Source organism: Hydra viridissima, unplaced genomic scaffold, assembly GCF_058129835.1.
Source record: "Hydra viridissima isolate aposymbiotic clone 2 unplaced genomic scaffold, HvirCarnegie_v1 scaffold_18, whole genome shotgun sequence".
NCBI lineage: Eukaryota > Metazoa > Cnidaria > Hydrozoa > Anthoathecata > Hydridae > Hydra > Hydra viridissima.
This window is the reverse complement of record NW_028324317.1, coordinates 1,138,583-1,155,426: the sequence shown is the minus strand read 5'-3', so window position 1 is coordinate 1,155,426 and position 16,844 is coordinate 1,138,583. Positions and strand designations below refer to the sequence as shown.

Genomic DNA, 16,844 nt, shown 5'->3' with positions numbered 1-16,844 from the left:
TCACTCAACTTATTCTATTATCACTCGACTTATTCTATTATCACTCAACTTATTCTATTAACTCTTTGATAAGTAGCACTAGGAAACTTTGGTTGTCAGCTGTTAATTACTTGAATTTCAAAGAGAAAATAAAAATATAAAAATCAAAGATAATGGTTTATTTAGTTATTATTTCATTGTATTTTATTCAAACTTCTTTATGAATATTATTTATGTTTACAGAATATCAATAATATCTTAAGTGACTTTTATAAGATAAACTTTTAGAGTTGGTTATAAATTTATGCTATTTGTTTATTTATATGATATTCATTATTATCTTATCTACTTTCATTATCATTATATTCATTTCCATTATTTTGAAATAGCTAAAAATGAAGTTAATATGTAAACAATTATGCAAGATTAATTAAAAATACAAAAATCACCCCTATTCCTAATGGGGAATACCATCCTTTTGCACAAGCGATCTGAAGAGGTTCATTTAGACTAGGACATGCAAAACCAGCAGGGCAAGGTGTACAAGAACTCTGTCCCATCAAGCTAAAAGAGCCAGATGAACAATTCAAAATAGTTGCGCTATCAGTTTTCGGACAATAGTTTCCAGAAGGACAGAGTGTGCATGCCTGTCAATAAAAGTATAATTATATCTCAATAAATATTACTACAACAGCCACAACAACAACACAAATTATATCTCAATAAATATTACTACAACAGCCACAACAGCAATAAAAATTAAAATCAATAACCATATGATAAAAACAATACTTAAGCAAATTAACAAAAAAAAATTTACAAATGGTTTGATGTATAGAGGTTAATACCATTTGAGATCCAATAGAAAATGATCCAAGTTTGCAATTTTGTGGTGGAGAAGTAGTTGTTGAACATTCTTTGCCTACAGGGCACGAAATACATTCCATTGCATTTCCAGTTGAATAGGAACCCTAAAAATATGATGTAAAGTGATGAATAATAATAACTTAATATGATGTTAAGTTATAATTTGATTGATCTAAGACTAAAAATTATGTCTTTAACTTTTTAATGGAAAAACATATAATGCATTCTTAAATATTTAATTAACACTGCAAATTATAAGTTAACATAACATAATAAGTTATAAAAATATTAGTATTACGCTAAAAACAAAATGATACAAAGAAATAAAATGAAGCAAAGAATACAATTTTTATTCAAAGATTTTAAGCTAAAAGAATAAAAAAATAAACTTTAAATATATTACAAAAGGACACTGTATGTTTTTTGAACCATCTGGTGAAGGACAAGCCCACCCAGGTGGACATGGTCTACAAGATCCTGCATCAGAGTAAGTACCATTTACGCACACAGTTGCAGCATAAGCAAATGGAGAAGGGCATGTATATCCATTAGGACATGGAGAACATTCTGCTTGACCTTCATGGGAAAATGTCCCTTAAGAAAGTAATTTTGAAATTTTCGTTAAAAAAGGAGTTTTTAAAGTTGATATTTCAATCTAAAACAATATTAGCATTCTAAAACAGCAGTTATTAACCTAATTATTTAATATTTATTTAATACTTTTGTAGTTTTACTAATTCTAGTTTTGTTTTAGTATTGAACTTTTGTAACATGTAAAGTAGTGAAGAAAAAACTTTTGTAGCGTGTAAAGTAGTGAAGAAAAACTTTTGTAGCGTGTAAAGTAGTAAAGACAAACTTTTGTAGTGTGTAAAGTAGCGAAGAAAAACTTTTGTAGCATGTAAAGTAGTGAAGAAAAACTTTTGTAGCGTGTAAAGTAGTGAAGAAAAACTTTGTAGCGTGTAAAGTAGTGAAAAAAAAAAACATTGCATCAAACTTTTCACAAGCAAAACTTGTATAACAGATCTTTTAGCAAACAAAATAATTAACAAGCAAAGCAGCTAGATAATGAAAGCACAAAAAATTAAAATGTATTAATGTTATTTTTACCGAAAAAAAAATTTGCTAACACAAAACAAAATGTCGATAAATTATATTTCTAAACTTTACTACCCTTCTAAAAAGTCTAAATGTTTTTTAAAATTAAGAAAAGACTTTTAAAAAATATAAAAAGGTATTATTTTTAGTGGGTTCTTAAATAAAATAAAATACCATATGGACAATCAGTAGTGGAGTTAGTTGAACGAGAGCTGCAAGATTTACCAGCAGGACATAGACTGCATGTAACTTGACCACCCAATGAAAATTCACCAGGACGACACACCTCAGGACGCTTCTGTGAAATTGTAAATATCAAACAATAAAATTAATGAAAAGTTATTTAATAAAAAAATACCTATGCAACAATACCTACATCAAAAAATAAACATTTAAACTATTGTTAAAATAAGAGTTAAATATATTAAACAATATAAAAACATCAAAAAGTTACAAAAACTCACATCAGTATTCAAGCACTTGTATCCTGGAGGACATAATGTACAAGAAATAGCTGATCCAAGACTAAATGATCCAGGGTTGCAAGGAACCTTTTTACTTCTGCAAGAGATACAAATTTGGTTAATGGAACTAAGTTTACCTAGTTAGAAGCCATCATGATATTACGCTAAGCATTTCATAAACTTAATCTCCTTAGTTATCATTTTCAAGATGAAATTTTCTTTACAGTTATAATCTTGGAATCCCCTTAAATTAAATCCATATAATCCTAAACACATTAACATTACAAGCAGACATTACTGGCTGGTACAGTCCATATTATGAATAGGATGCGGTAGGGCAATAGCGGCAAAAAAAAAATTATGCATGAGTGATGAAAAGCAATTTCTTTATTTGGGCAAGGTATGTAATAGTGCAAACAATCCTTGCAATCAAAGAAATTAAGTTTTGCTAGTGCTTGAAATAACTTGGTTTTAACTCATTTTCTTGTGATTATTTCACTAACTATTGCAGGGAAAATGATGCCTGTTAGAAAATAATGCCTATCATAGTTAGTTTGAAAATGATGCCTGTCATAGTTAGAAAATGATGCCTGTCATAATTAGTGGAATAATCAAAATGAACTATTTCACAGACATTTTAACAAAGTGTTGTGTAAAAGAAATGAATTTGACAGATGCCAATGTCAATTTTTCTTTATTTCAGGAATCACCATTAAAAATACAAAAATATATTTTATAACTTTATATTTTATAACAAAAACAATCAATAAATGTTTAATTTTAAAAGTTTAAAAATTTGAAGTCGGATTCATGATTTTTTTTCTCTAATTTCATGCCTTTAAAACTTTTCTTAGCATTAGATTAATGCAGAGTTAAAGAAACTGAAAAAACAGAAGCATGCAATCATATGACAAGTGTTTTCAATATTATTTACGAACTTTAAAGTAAGCAGTGAAATAAATGTGAATGTGGAAAATTAAGTAAAAAAGTTAGATTTTTATGCTAGGGACCTGAACTACAATTATTCATAGCATATTTTATGAAAATCGTGTAATTATACTATGGTGTAAGCAATTACTTAAAGTGGAAATTGACGTAGTTTCCTTGAAATCATGTAAATATAGTTTGAAATCATGTAAATATAGTTTTAAATCATGTAAATATGGTCTTTTTTTTATGAAAACATTTTAGGTATTTTTGTTAAGTATAAATTTAATGTAAAATTAAAATGGGTGTTTTTTTTATCAAAGTTTTAGTTTTGTAGAGCAGAGTGTTTATAAGTAAAGAAGATTCACAATTGCAACATATTCTCTGCAAAAAAGCTTTAAGTTACTACAGCTTTTTTTTTTTTTCCAATCCCCTTCCAGGATGATTTTATAAAATATACATGCAAAAAAAAAAAGACTAGATAACATCAGTCCTAGTGAAGATGAAGACAAAGTAGATGCAAAAGAAATTATCAACTATGGCATAGGTCTAATCATTTACAAATTATGGTTTAAAAAATAAAAGTCTTTGTGCTTAGCTTCTAGCAAATACAAAAGCTAAACAAATAATTCAAAGATTGTTTAAATAAAATAGAAAGGATAATCAGTAAATCAGCTTACACAGGATGAGGGCATTCATACCCAGCTGGGCACTTTTTACATGTAGTTTGGTTTCCTTTTTCATCTGTGTATTCACCAAAATGACAAGGCTGTGGTGAAGTAAAAGGGTTTGGGCACATATACCCAACAGGACAACTATTGCATGTTGATTCTCCATTTAAAGAATAGGTTCCTAAGGGACACACTTCAACATTTGATGATAAAGAACATGCTTTTCCAGCAGGGCATGGAGAGCAGTATGCAACACCCTAAATTATTTACAGGTAAATGTAGAAAAGAATTCCAAATCTTTTGCCATTTGGTCATAATAAATCTGCTTGCATGCTGTTTACTTACATTGAGACTAAATGTTCCATCCTTACATGCTTTTGGAGTTTTTGATGGGTCAACACATGACATTCCCTCAGGACATGGTAAACATGATGAGTTACCACCTGTGGAATAGGTACCCAGTTTACAAAGAAGAGGAGGCTGTAAAGGGTCATTACAAGTGTAACCAAATGGGCATAAAACACACTTTGAAATCTGGAAGAAATTTTAAACTTTTAATAAGAGCAAAAAATAAAAATCAATAATAAAAGGTTTTTAAAACTACAAACCTCATCACTGTTGCTCCAATATGTCCCCTTTTCACATGGGATTGGTGAGGCAGAAGGATCAATGCACGAAAAGCCAATTGGACAAGGTAAACAAAATGTAGCTCCAGCTTTACTGAAAGTGTCTAAAATAATTTAACTTAAGAAAATATTTTGTTTAAAAGTTTACATCAAGTCTAAAGGTACAAAGAAAGAGGTAAAAGAAAGTCTAACATGCTGTTGAGTAAACTGTTTATTTTCATGTTCATTTTGTGATTTTGTTTCTGGCACTTTGCAAACAACAGAATGAATTTCTGTTGAACGTTCATTTGGGCAATAGTAGTAAAATCCCAATTTTCTTATCTTAAAAAATTATCAGAGGGAAATATGGAACCAGTTCATTTAAACTCATAAAACTTTTTAATAAGATTTTAGCAAAAGTTTCCTTTCTTTTTGTAAAAAAGCATTTTTTTTTAAATTTAATTTACTGGCCAATGACTCATTGAAGTTTCACTTTATACATAAGACAAAAACTTTCAGGCATTTTACTGAAACTAATGGTTGTTGCATGCATATCTCTGAAAGTTTTATAATAATAAATTTTATAACAATAAATTTTATAATAATAAATTTTAAAGATAAATATCTCTTTAGGCACTCTCTGTACATAGACTCTAACAAATAAAAAAAACTAAACAAATAATTCAAAGGTTGTTTAAATAAAATAGAAAAGATAATCTGTAGATCAGCTTATAAAGGATGAGGGCATTCATACCCCCAGCTGGACACTTGGAAAGCTTGGAACAAAAATTTTTTATATATAAATAAACATAGTATAAGAAAAATGAAAAAATCGGCTTTTCTTACTAGGGCTACATTTATGACAGACATCATCACCAGGCAGACTGTAAGTTCCTGCTATGCATGGTATTGGTGGCATACCGATTGAGCACATACTACCACTAGGACAAGGCAAGCATAATGATGATGCTTGTGTACTGTAATGTCCTTTTGCACACATCTTGTAAAAATAAAAAACACATGTATATAAGTAACAGGGTTCATACTGAATATTTTACATAAAATTCACTAACTTTGAATTTTTCCTGATTTAAGTCAAAAAATGTCACATTTTTTGCTGGTCAAATTTTAACAGTCTAATCATTAATCAATAAGTTTTTGAATTTAACTAAACTTAATCAAATTTTTTAATAATTTTACATTACATTTTAAATAAAAAATTAATTTTTAATGTTGCACTTATAATGTAGTAAAAAATTTTAAATACTAGATTGTTTTCACACACCTGACAAAAAATGCTCCCTGCTATACTGAATGTGCCCTGTTCACATTGCCTTGGAGCCTCACTAGCATTAAAACAATGGTATCCAGATGGGCATAATTGACATAAGACTGAACCCTCATTATCAGCATAGGTACCTGAAGGACAGCTGATTGGTTTACTAACAGATGAAGGACAGTAATGACCTCTATAACATAAATTGCATGCAGTACCATTTGAAAAATAACCAGCCTGTAAAAGACAAGTTTTAAAAAAATTAAATAAAAGTAATTTCAAGTTTTTAAAAAAAATAAAGCACCAATAGAAACTAAACAGAAAAATGAAATATGCAATATGCAAAAGCAACCTTAGATTGACTCTAGCATAATTAAATAAATCTCTTATATCTCTTATACCTTCTCACTGCATCTAATAGGCAGTTTAGAGGAATCAATAATTGCTGAGTCAGGTGACACTGATAGACAATTTACTTGTGCTTCTTTGTTTTGATACTAAATAAATATAATAAAAAATATCATAAAATATATAATAAAAAATATAATAAAACATAATAAAAAGTTTAGAATAAAAATTTGCTAAAAAAAATTCCAATTAAATTTAATGCTTTGTTTACATTTTTATAATAATTTTTAAAATTTAAAAATTATAAAAATAATATATAAAAATAATTTAGGTTTTAAAAATATGAAGTAAACCTCGCCATCAGAACACTTGACTGGTGGCTTATCAGGAAAAGGACATTTATACCCTGCAGGACATGAGAGGCAGTGGTCACTTGCATTAGAGATAGCATAAAAACCTGTCGGACACTAAAATATAAAGAAGTTAATAAAAATATTCATACACAGTACTTTATCGCTAAAATCAAAATAACAAACAACAAAGTTTGTGATGCTAAAAGTTTAAAATAAAAACTTTGACTTTAGAGAGAAGTGCAGAATGTTAGATTGTCTCTTCACAACAGGCATAAATAAACATCAAGAAATAAAAGTGTTTTCCAGAAAACATTAAAATTTTCTATTAAGAGCCTGAAGTGATTTTTTTTTTTCAGAAATGCATCACACAAACTAAAGATATAACAGCCCTGCATTTATGCAACTTTTTTTTCTAGTGCTCAAACTAATTTAAGAATAATCTATATCAATTCCAATTTCCCTAAATTTCCCTACAATTAGACTAATAAAAGATAAAAATTGATCTCCTATACTATAAATGATGATGTAATCAAGAGTTCATTACAAAATATACTATTTATGATTTTGTGTTTACACACATTTTGACTTAAAATAGATATTTAGGATACATAAGCTTTTCTGGAAACATCTGCTTTATAAAATCCTTTATGAAAAATTACAAAATGTGTCTCATTACCTATATATACTGTTGCGTGTCTCATTATCTATATATACTGTTGCGTGTCTCATTATCTATATATACTGTTGCGTGTCTCATTACCTATATATACTGTTGCATGCAACTTTGATTTAGTTGATTTTTATCTAAACAGTTCTGTCTGTACAATTTTACCAATTTCATGCAACTTTTTATAAATTCTTAAAAATTGCTTACCTTTTCAAACACTATAGATAAATTTTAAAATTTTAAAAATCTTAAATAACTAAAATAAATACTATTTAGAAATCTTTTATTTTTTATGTCCCACCAAAATTTCTTTTTTTTTTTTTTATTTTCACAGGTCTTGAAACAAAAAGTTTTTTTCAAAAATAAATGACATAAATTTAATGATACTTTTATGATATTTATCTGAAAAACTTTATAATATCTTTCCCAATACATACATACATACATACATACATACATACATACATACATACATACATACATACATACATACATACATACATACATACATACATACATACAGTAGCGTCCAAAAGTAATTGGACAAGCACCTTTTTTGTTATATTTTCTCATTAAGTTAACATTTTTAAATGAAATTTCGCGTAAGCATATCAAATTATGCTACAATTATGAAAAACAAAACAAAAATTTCCTTTTAGGAGTAATTACTCAAAATTTTGCTAAAAGAATGGAAATGATTGGCTCAAAAGTAATTGGACAAACTAAATTCTAACAATGTTGATATAACTTAGACTATTTTAACTGCTTTTTCTGAAGGCAGATTTTTATAAAAACATTCAATGATCAATAATTTCCAATGGGACATAATGAATATTTAAGCGAGGCAGTGAAAAAGTTGATTGTACAAGCATCTAATAACGGTAAGACTGTGTGACAAATTTCAATAGATATGAACATTCCGCGATCAACAGTTGGTTATACATTAAAAGTATTTCAACAACGGAGTTACTTCCAAGTTTCAACAAAGTCAGGACGCCCAAAATCAACAACTTTTCGCCAAGATAATGTTCTAGTAAGATCGTCAAAGGCAAATCCGCGCAAGAGTGCTAAAGAAATTCATAGAGAATTTACACAGTCACATCAAATTTCTCGTTCTTATGCAACAGCAAAGCGTCGCTTAAGACAAAACAACCTTTTTGGCTATTGTCCTGTTAAAAAACCTTTTGTTTCTGCAAAAAATCGTAGAGCACGGTTAAAATTCGCTAAAGAACATCTAAATTGGACATCAAACCAATGGTCGAAAATACTATGGAGTGATGAGTCAAAGTTTAATATGTTTGGTTCTGATGGAGTTTAATATGTTCGACGTCCAATAGACCGTCTTCGAAATGACGTTAAGTACCAAGTTCCTACAGTAAAGCATGGTGGTGGTTCAGTAATAGTTTGGTCATGTTTTAGCCGTGATGGAATAGGTCCAATCTATCGAGTTCAAGGCATTATGGACCAAAACATGTATAAAGGAATAATCAAAGATATAATGCTGCCACATGCAAAAGACAAAATGTTGCGTGGTTGGACTTTCTAACACGACAACAATCCAAAACACATCTCCAAGCTGACGGGATTTTTTGCTCAAAAGAAAGTTTGAATCTTGGAATGGCCGTCACAATCTCCGGACCTGAATCCAATCAAACATCTTTGAGAACATATTGAGAGAAAAATTAGTGTTTGGAAACGATTTAATCAGCATGATTTGTTTGAGTTGATTAAGCGCACTTGGGAGGAAATACCAATTGATGTTTTAATTAATTTGGTTGATTCAATGCCGCGTAGATGTAATGCTGTCGTTGCGGCAAAAGGTTTTCCAAAAAAGTACTAGGATTATGCACAGAATATATACATTATGTAACAGAATATAACACTATGTAACATTATATATATTATTTAACAGAAATCTTCATAAAAAATGCTGAAAATTTATCCTTTGTCGAGAAAGTTTTTTTTTTAAACGACATATTTAGTTTGTCCAATTACTTTTGAGCCAATCATTTCCATTCTTTTACTAAAATTTTGAGTAATTACTCCCAAATTAGGATTTTTGTTTTGTTTTTCATAATTGTAGTATAATTTGACATGCTTATGCAAAATTTCATTTAAAAATGTTAACTGGATGAAAAAATATAACCAAAAAGGTGTTTGTCCAATTACTTTTGGACGCTACTGTACATACATACATACATACATACATACATACATACATACATCATACATACATACATACATACATACATACATACATACATACATACATACATACATACATACATACATACATACATACATACATACATACATACATACATACATTAAATATATATCAGAAAATGAATATTCATTTACTGATTTTTATGCAACATTATATATATTATGCGACAAGATAAAGAGACAAGTTATTATTTTTAGCAATTTGATTTTTTATAAACTCTTTAAAATAAGCATTTTGATGGTTACCAATTTATTTTATTAAATGCGGATACATATCTATTCTATCATGAAATATATTACGCACTGTATTTAGTTATCAAAAAAAAGTCAACTAAAACTTACAGGATTGCAATTACTTTGACCAACTGATGCAGAATAAAAACCAGCTACACATTCCACTGGATCATCTACTGTGGTTTGACAAGCATGACCTTAAAATTTATTTTGAAATTATACATTTTACAATAGCTTTAGAAGCGCGTAAAAACTCATTACACAATAAATAACAAACTTGAATAAACTCGTATTTTTATTTTATTTTTATTTTACAGAGTATTTTTAATAACATAAAATAAGTACAGTATTTTTTTACTCATTTATATAAATTATTAGTTAACCTTTAGGGCATAGTTTACACTGCTGAAATCCTACTTCATTAGCATACCATCCACTAGGACACTCATATGGAACTGATAATCCAATGACAGGACAATAGTGGCCCTTTGTACAATTGATACAATCCATCACTCCTTCAGGAGAATACCAGCCACTGGGACAAGCCAGCAGAGTTTGAAGTCCATTTGAAGTAGGACAGCTTAAAAATATATGAATAAATATAAAATGAAGTCCCCATGTAGTGCCCCCCTACCCCCTTCACTAAAGTTTTATGAAAAATATATCAAATCCACTCACAAATAGTAAAATTTGCTAAACAACAGAGTAAGACATTAATTTATGCATAAAACAAGATAATAAAACATTAATTTATGCATAAAACATACCTATATAAACTATTTCCTTAACTAGATAAATGAAAATTATTACTTTAACCAAATCAAAGTATCTTAATGTATTTTTCTTATTCAGTAGCATCTGTTTCAAAATGGTTCACAAACATAAACATTTTTTTAAAATGTTTATGATGTTTTCAAGTACACAGCAAAAAAATTTTACCTAAAACCTGCAGGACAAGTTAAGCATTCCATCATTCCTAATAAACTGTACATTCCATCAGGACATGAAACAGGCTCTTCAAAAACACTAACACAGGCATAACCAACAGGGCACAAAAGACAAACTGTTGCATTTACTTTATTTTGAAAAGTCCCATTGGAACATCGTGTAGGATAACTTAATCCATCAACTTCACAACTATGACCTAACGGACAACCTTCACAGTTCATACGATCACTTGCAGCATAAGTTCCTTTTAAGCATTTTTTATAACTGATTTTATCAGCGCAACTGTTAAAACAAATAAAGTTAGATAAGTCATTTGTGAACTTTAAATATTCTTAAAGTTTTTCAGTAAAATATTTACCTATATCCATCAGGGCATTTATTACACATTGTTGATCCTTTAGCACTATAAGTGCCATTTATACACGAAATGCAGGTGTTGTTAAGGAAATAGGTTCCAGCACTACATGGTTCACAACTGTTGTTTTCACTATCGGCAACAAAACCTGGAGTGCATTTCTGTATATGAAATAAACAACTTTTAAAACAGGTTATATAGAAAAATGATTGCCATAGAAACAAACAAAAAAGAAGCATTACTTATCACTAGAAAATAATTTTACTTATTCACAGTACGTAGGAACACATTGTTAGACTTTGCACTAAATCCCCAGAAATTTTTGATTTTAATCAGAATGAAAATCATTTACTCTTAAAATGTTAAAAACAATTTTTATCAAAGTGTGATTAAATTAAAAATGGGAAAAATATTGGCCCCTATGGTTAAATATGAGTCAGGAAAACTTGTTTATCAAGACAATAAACATGCCTTAGTATTTTAGCAGCACATCACTTATGATATTAATTTTACAAACCATTTTAAAATCAATATCAAAGTGATGTGCTGCTAAATTTTTATATTACAGATTACAAAAAAAAAATTACTTTTTTAGAAAAAGATTCCTAACTGCATTTTGGTAATCAGCAGGTGAAATTGTTGTGGTGTGTCATACTCAGTCATTATCAGCTGAATGATAACTTCTGAGCCACAATTAAATGTATGGTGTAGTATCCCATGAATTCAGTAGCAAATTCATCAAATTAATGCTCATTAAATCAGAAACATCCCTTATTACTTCAATTTGCTCTTTTTATGGAGCATATGGTCTAAAGTTATCATTACTAATTACTAATATAATGACTCATTGTTCTACTCCACATCTTATTGTTCTACTCCACATCTTATTGTTCTACTCCACATCTTATTGTTTAAACTTTATTTATATACTTCATATATATCAAAGTTTAGTCTCTGCCAAGGTTATTGGAAATATAACAAAAAATTGTGATTCCTCAAAACGTTAAGAACCATCACTTCAAACTTTTCTTTTTTTAAAAACCTCTAAACCCATCAGCAGCACAACATAGCAGCACATTCAAGGAAAAGTTCTGTCCAGTTCTATCAAATATTTGACCACAAAGGAATCAGGGAACACCTTAATTTTGGAAATATCTGGTCCAATGCACCGTTGACCATTTTGTATGACCTCTTCTCCTAACTTTTAAAAAGCTAACCATTACACATATTAGAATTTTTGCACAGATTGTATGTCCAATGGATGGCTGATAGTCCAAAATGTACAACCAACAGAAGACAAAAACAAGAAAATTACAGAACTTGCAAATAGTCCTGGTTTTCATATACTGTTACAGGTGGTACAGACAAAACTTTAAAAAAAATTTGTTTGAAAATAAAGGGCCTGAGCTTTAGTTTGTCAACAGATATATAAGTAAACATCTGAAGAATATCCTACCAAGGTCAGTGTCATATTGAATGCAATACTTGCAACAAGTTGCTTAAAAACATTGATAGCTTTGAGTTGCTTTTTTTTTTTTTGAATCTGGTCTTTGAGTTTCTGCTACCAAATACATTCAAGTACTTAGAGATTTTGAAAAGAACCCGGGGTCACCGGGGTGTTTTACCCCAACTTTAAAAATAGAATATTACTTTCACTAGACACTTGAATAATGTAATTTTTTAATTTTTTGTAATTTTATACTGATTTACAGTGTTACCGAAAGGCTGTTTTAGAAAAAAATTAAAAATCTTGTCAAAGATTTAGAACAATTCTTTACGAGCCATAAAAATTTAAAGGCACTTCATTGAAGGTGCATATAGTTGAGCAAAATATTATCAAACTCATTGACTTGAAATACATAGTCTTCAGTACAATAAATAATTTTTATATTTGATGAAATAAAATTGTAGTATTAGTAATTAAATGCTTAGCATTTGTTTCAACAGTTGAATTATGGCAACTTTTAGTTAAATAAACTTGAATTTTTTTTGTTTTCTTATATCCCATAGATTTTGGCTACTGAACTGAATGAGCTCCAGAATAAATTCATCAAGATTTCAACCAGTTTTGACAAATGAAAAATTGAAACTGAGAGCACAGTTCAAACTTTATTGAAGCACTAAAAAATACAGTTGTTGATTACAACTACAAGCACTTTTAAGGTAGCTTCCTATTTTCAGGAATGTAGTTTGTAAAATGTAAACATTAAAATTAAAGAACAAATATTTAATATGAGTTTGTAATGTAAAATATCAATAATAATCTAACAATAAATGCCAGAAAAATATTTTTATGGCATTAAAGTGATTGTGACAAACCCTACTCAACCCCGGATAGCCCTCCCTAGAGTATAGTTCCTAAAAACACTTTTCAATTTTTTTTACTTTGTGTGTTTGTTAAACTCAAATTTCATTTTAGATCGAATTTTAAACTTCATCAAAAAAAAAAAAATTCTCATTCACAAGTTACAACATTTAAAGTTATTTCAGGGGGTAAATGGGTTTTTAAACTGTTCATAAATCTTTGATCTAAGTTATGGTAGAATGAAAAAAATTTATATATTTATAGTTTAGATCTAATCTTAGGAAGGGGGCAATTAGAGGTTGAGGCAGGGATGAGTTAGCTTCAATTATCCTAATTTTTTGCAAGTCATCTTCATTAAACATCAGCATCAACATACTAGATATTTCAGTATGCCCCATACCTCTTTGTCACTTATCCTGAACAATTAAACTCCTGGGTACTCTTTAAAAAACATGATTTCACCCCCTGATAGAAAAAGTTGTTTTTAACATTTTTGGAACAATGTTTTTTGATAATAATCAAAACAAAAAAAAATTTCTAGGAAAATGTTGCAAGGTCTTAGACCATGTTCCTATGCACCATGTATTGCATTTGTTGGAAGAACATCATGTTGTGAGAGCAATTTAATTTAACAAAATATATCTTAATAAAATTTAGCTTAAGAAAACTTATTTAAAAAAAAATTTATTTTAACAAAATTTATTTAAAAAAATTTATTTAAAAAAAAATTTATTTAAAAAAAACTTATTTAAAAAAAACTTATTTAAAAAAAATTTATTTAAAAAAAATTTATTTTAACAAAATTTCAATTACTTTTTCATTCTGCTTTAATCAAGTTTTTTAACCTGATGCTTTTTTTGGTTCAAATTCAATACAAATTTTTCACAAATCCTCTCAAAATAAAAAAAGAAATTACAAATACTTGATAATATATAATAAAATTTTAAAATGAAACCTAGAATACCTGGGGAGGCACATCTGGGGTTATGCAAACAAAGCCATTTGGACATGGCATACATTCCATTTGTGCCAGAAGAGAATAGGTTCCCAGTTCACAAGGAGCAATAGTACTGTTAGCAAGGCATTTAAAACCAGCAGGACAGAGTGTGCATGAAGTGGAGCCTGCAGTACTGTAGGAACCTGTAGGACATCTCTAAAAGCATATCATTACATATATATATATATATGATGTGTAACTTTGTGATGTTTAAATTGGATTAATAAAAATTTACTAACAATGCATGAATCCTGAGAAACAGCTGAGACCAATGGATTAAATGTACCAGCAGGGCATGGATTTGAAGGTTCAGATAACCCTTTGCAACTGTAAAATCAATTTTAAATTTTGAAAAAATTTGAACATTACAAAATAATCATTCTTAATAAAATAAGTTCTAAATGAAAAAACATAAACTTTATTTACAAATATCCTGATGGACAAGGTGAGCATCCAACAGAATCTTTCCAAACCATCCCAGCAGAGCAATTGGCAAAAGAGCATTTTGTGAGATCACAAGAAGATATATCTGAATATATATATATATATATATATATATATATATATATATATATATATATATATATATATATATATATATATATATACACACACACACACACACACACACACACACACACACACACACACATACACACACACACACACACACGCGCACACACACACAGTTGTTTTGAGAAGTAAATTACAGAGGCAAAGGAGTGCTATGTTATGAAAGACAAATAATAATATAAAACAAAGTCTCATAAGAGATGTCTACTTACTGTACACTGGAACAGAATAATGTAACAAGATGTTATTTGTTATAGTAATACTGAGAGATTATCTATTCTGGTAATCTGGGAAGAAGGTAATTTAAAACACATTATTGTGCAAAAACTTTGTTCAGGGAAATGGTAACAATATTGTAAGTGGTGCTATAAAATGTTTTGAAGATTGGAGTTTGACAAACATAATATAGACCATGCCTTTCAATATGATTGCCAGCAATACTACTAGTAAACAAGGTGTATACATCACAATTGAATCTGAGCTTGGAATATCACTTCTTCAAGTATGACAACATCACATAAATGAAATTGTTACAAGTGTCATCACAATGGAATCTATTAAATCCCAACTATTTTTAAAAATTATTGAAATAGCTATGTCTTTTGGGTCAGACAGCTATTTCAATAATTTTTAAAAATAGTTGGGATTTAATAGATTAAGAAAAATTTGAGTTTGATAAATCAAATTTTGCAGAGACATCTACAATTATGTTCTGTAAGAAAGAAATACAGAAGACCCACCCACAATCGGATTATCTAAGTTTAATGAATTAACTACTTTATTCATTGGAGATATATCATCCCGAGTTCATTTAAAAAAATCAGGTGATTTACATCATGCCAGATGAATAGCCTGAGTGATAATGCAATCAAAATGGTGGATTGAGTCCTAACCCAAAAGAACCAAAGAAGAACAATGTGGAAATATGTGCAAAACTGGTTTGCTGCACCTATTGTAGCAAAAGCAACTAGAAAAGACCTGGACTATTGGTAAAAGCTTCAGATTTTGAGAAGCTTGCTATTGAGAGGTTTTGAAACAGAATCCACTTCAATTTTCAGGACTTAAGTCTATAAGAGAAGGACTTTCATCACAACAAAAAGTAGAACATTCTTTAAAAAATTGTAACTTTCAGTGCCATTTTTATCAAAAAGATTAAATAAACATAACAAAAATGAAGACTAAAATAAGTAAAAGCTGTACATTGGCCGCGTGAATGTTGTTAAAGACAATGCAAAAGAGCTTTGACCATTCTTTCATCGTGCATCTCACAAACAAACAAATAATAGCTGCAATTCAATGAGTTTCCACAGTAAACCAGACAGGTAATGAGGGGACAAGTTCCTGCATTCTGATTAGTTGTTGATGGGATTTGTGTGGACCAAATGGAGACATCACATTAGTGAATTTTTATTTAGTAGTTAGTGAATTTTAATAAAAATAAAAGATCCCCCTCTTCCCTTATGAGCTTGGGCCAGTATTACTTAATAATTAACTTACATATATGCATATACAAATTATATGTAATATTTAATTTAAATGTTGTATAAATTAATGACTGCCAATGTAGGATAATTGCATTAAGAGTGAGTGATGTAATTTACCTGCTGATGTTTTTTGCATACAAAAAAACAAATAAAAAGTTGCCGAAATGATTTTTAACCAAAATAGAATTTTTAAATCTTTCATGATTCTTAATAGAATTATTTAATTTTATGTTACATTTTACCTTTTTCAATATTTTTTAACAACAATGTAAACACGAGGGCATTTTGATTTCGATCGCGTGCAATAAATAACGTTGGATACGCTTTTAGAGAGAATAGGATTGGCCGCTGAAAAAACTTGAAACATTTTTGCTTTTGTACTCCGTCTCGACAACGGTCACTTTAAAAGCGCGCTATCTCCTTAACAACATTGGAATTTGTAATTTAAATTTGTTTGTTGATAGGAAAAA

At 29.0% G+C, this 16,844-nt stretch overlaps 1 protein-coding gene across 2 annotated transcripts in view; it reads right to left on the bottom strand.

Moving 5' to 3' along the window:
• LOC145191207 (uncharacterized) overlaps nt 1-16,614 on the bottom strand; it is a 58,804-nt gene extending 42,190 nt beyond the window's left edge. The window contains exons 1-20 of one of the 2 annotated variants that reach the window (XM_090074890.1): nt 16,492-16,614; nt 14,744-14,846; nt 14,557-14,644; nt 14,285-14,473; nt 11,019-11,176; nt 10,652-10,942; nt 10,096-10,292; nt 9,821-9,909; nt 6,586-6,699; nt 6,286-6,381; nt 5,894-6,121; nt 5,455-5,608; nt 4,612-4,733; nt 4,349-4,537; nt 4,013-4,260; nt 2,406-2,502; nt 2,116-2,239; nt 1,250-1,440; nt 828-950; nt 429-626 (exon numbers count right to left, since the gene is read on the bottom strand). In XM_090074890.1, coding sequence (XP_089931016.1) covers nt 429-626; nt 828-950; nt 1,250-1,440; nt 2,116-2,239; nt 2,406-2,502; nt 4,013-4,260; nt 4,349-4,537; nt 4,612-4,733; nt 5,455-5,608; nt 5,894-6,121; nt 6,286-6,381; nt 6,586-6,699; nt 9,821-9,909; nt 10,096-10,292; nt 10,652-10,942; nt 11,019-11,176; nt 14,285-14,473; nt 14,557-14,644; nt 14,744-14,846; nt 16,492-16,576 — 3,084 coding nt within the window. In that variant the 5' untranslated portion in view covers nt 16,577-16,614. Of the gene's footprint in view, nt 1-428; nt 627-827; nt 951-1,249; nt 1,441-2,115; nt 2,240-2,405; nt 2,503-4,012; nt 4,261-4,348; nt 4,538-4,611; nt 4,734-5,454; nt 5,609-5,893; nt 6,122-6,285; nt 6,382-6,585; nt 6,700-9,820; nt 9,910-10,095; nt 10,293-10,651; nt 10,943-11,018; nt 11,177-14,284; nt 14,474-14,556; nt 14,645-14,743; nt 14,847-16,090; nt 16,277-16,491 lie in introns of those variants that run through there. The other variant, XM_090074891.1, reaches the window with a different exon arrangement.
• Nucleotides 16,615-16,844: the final 230 nt, after the last annotated feature.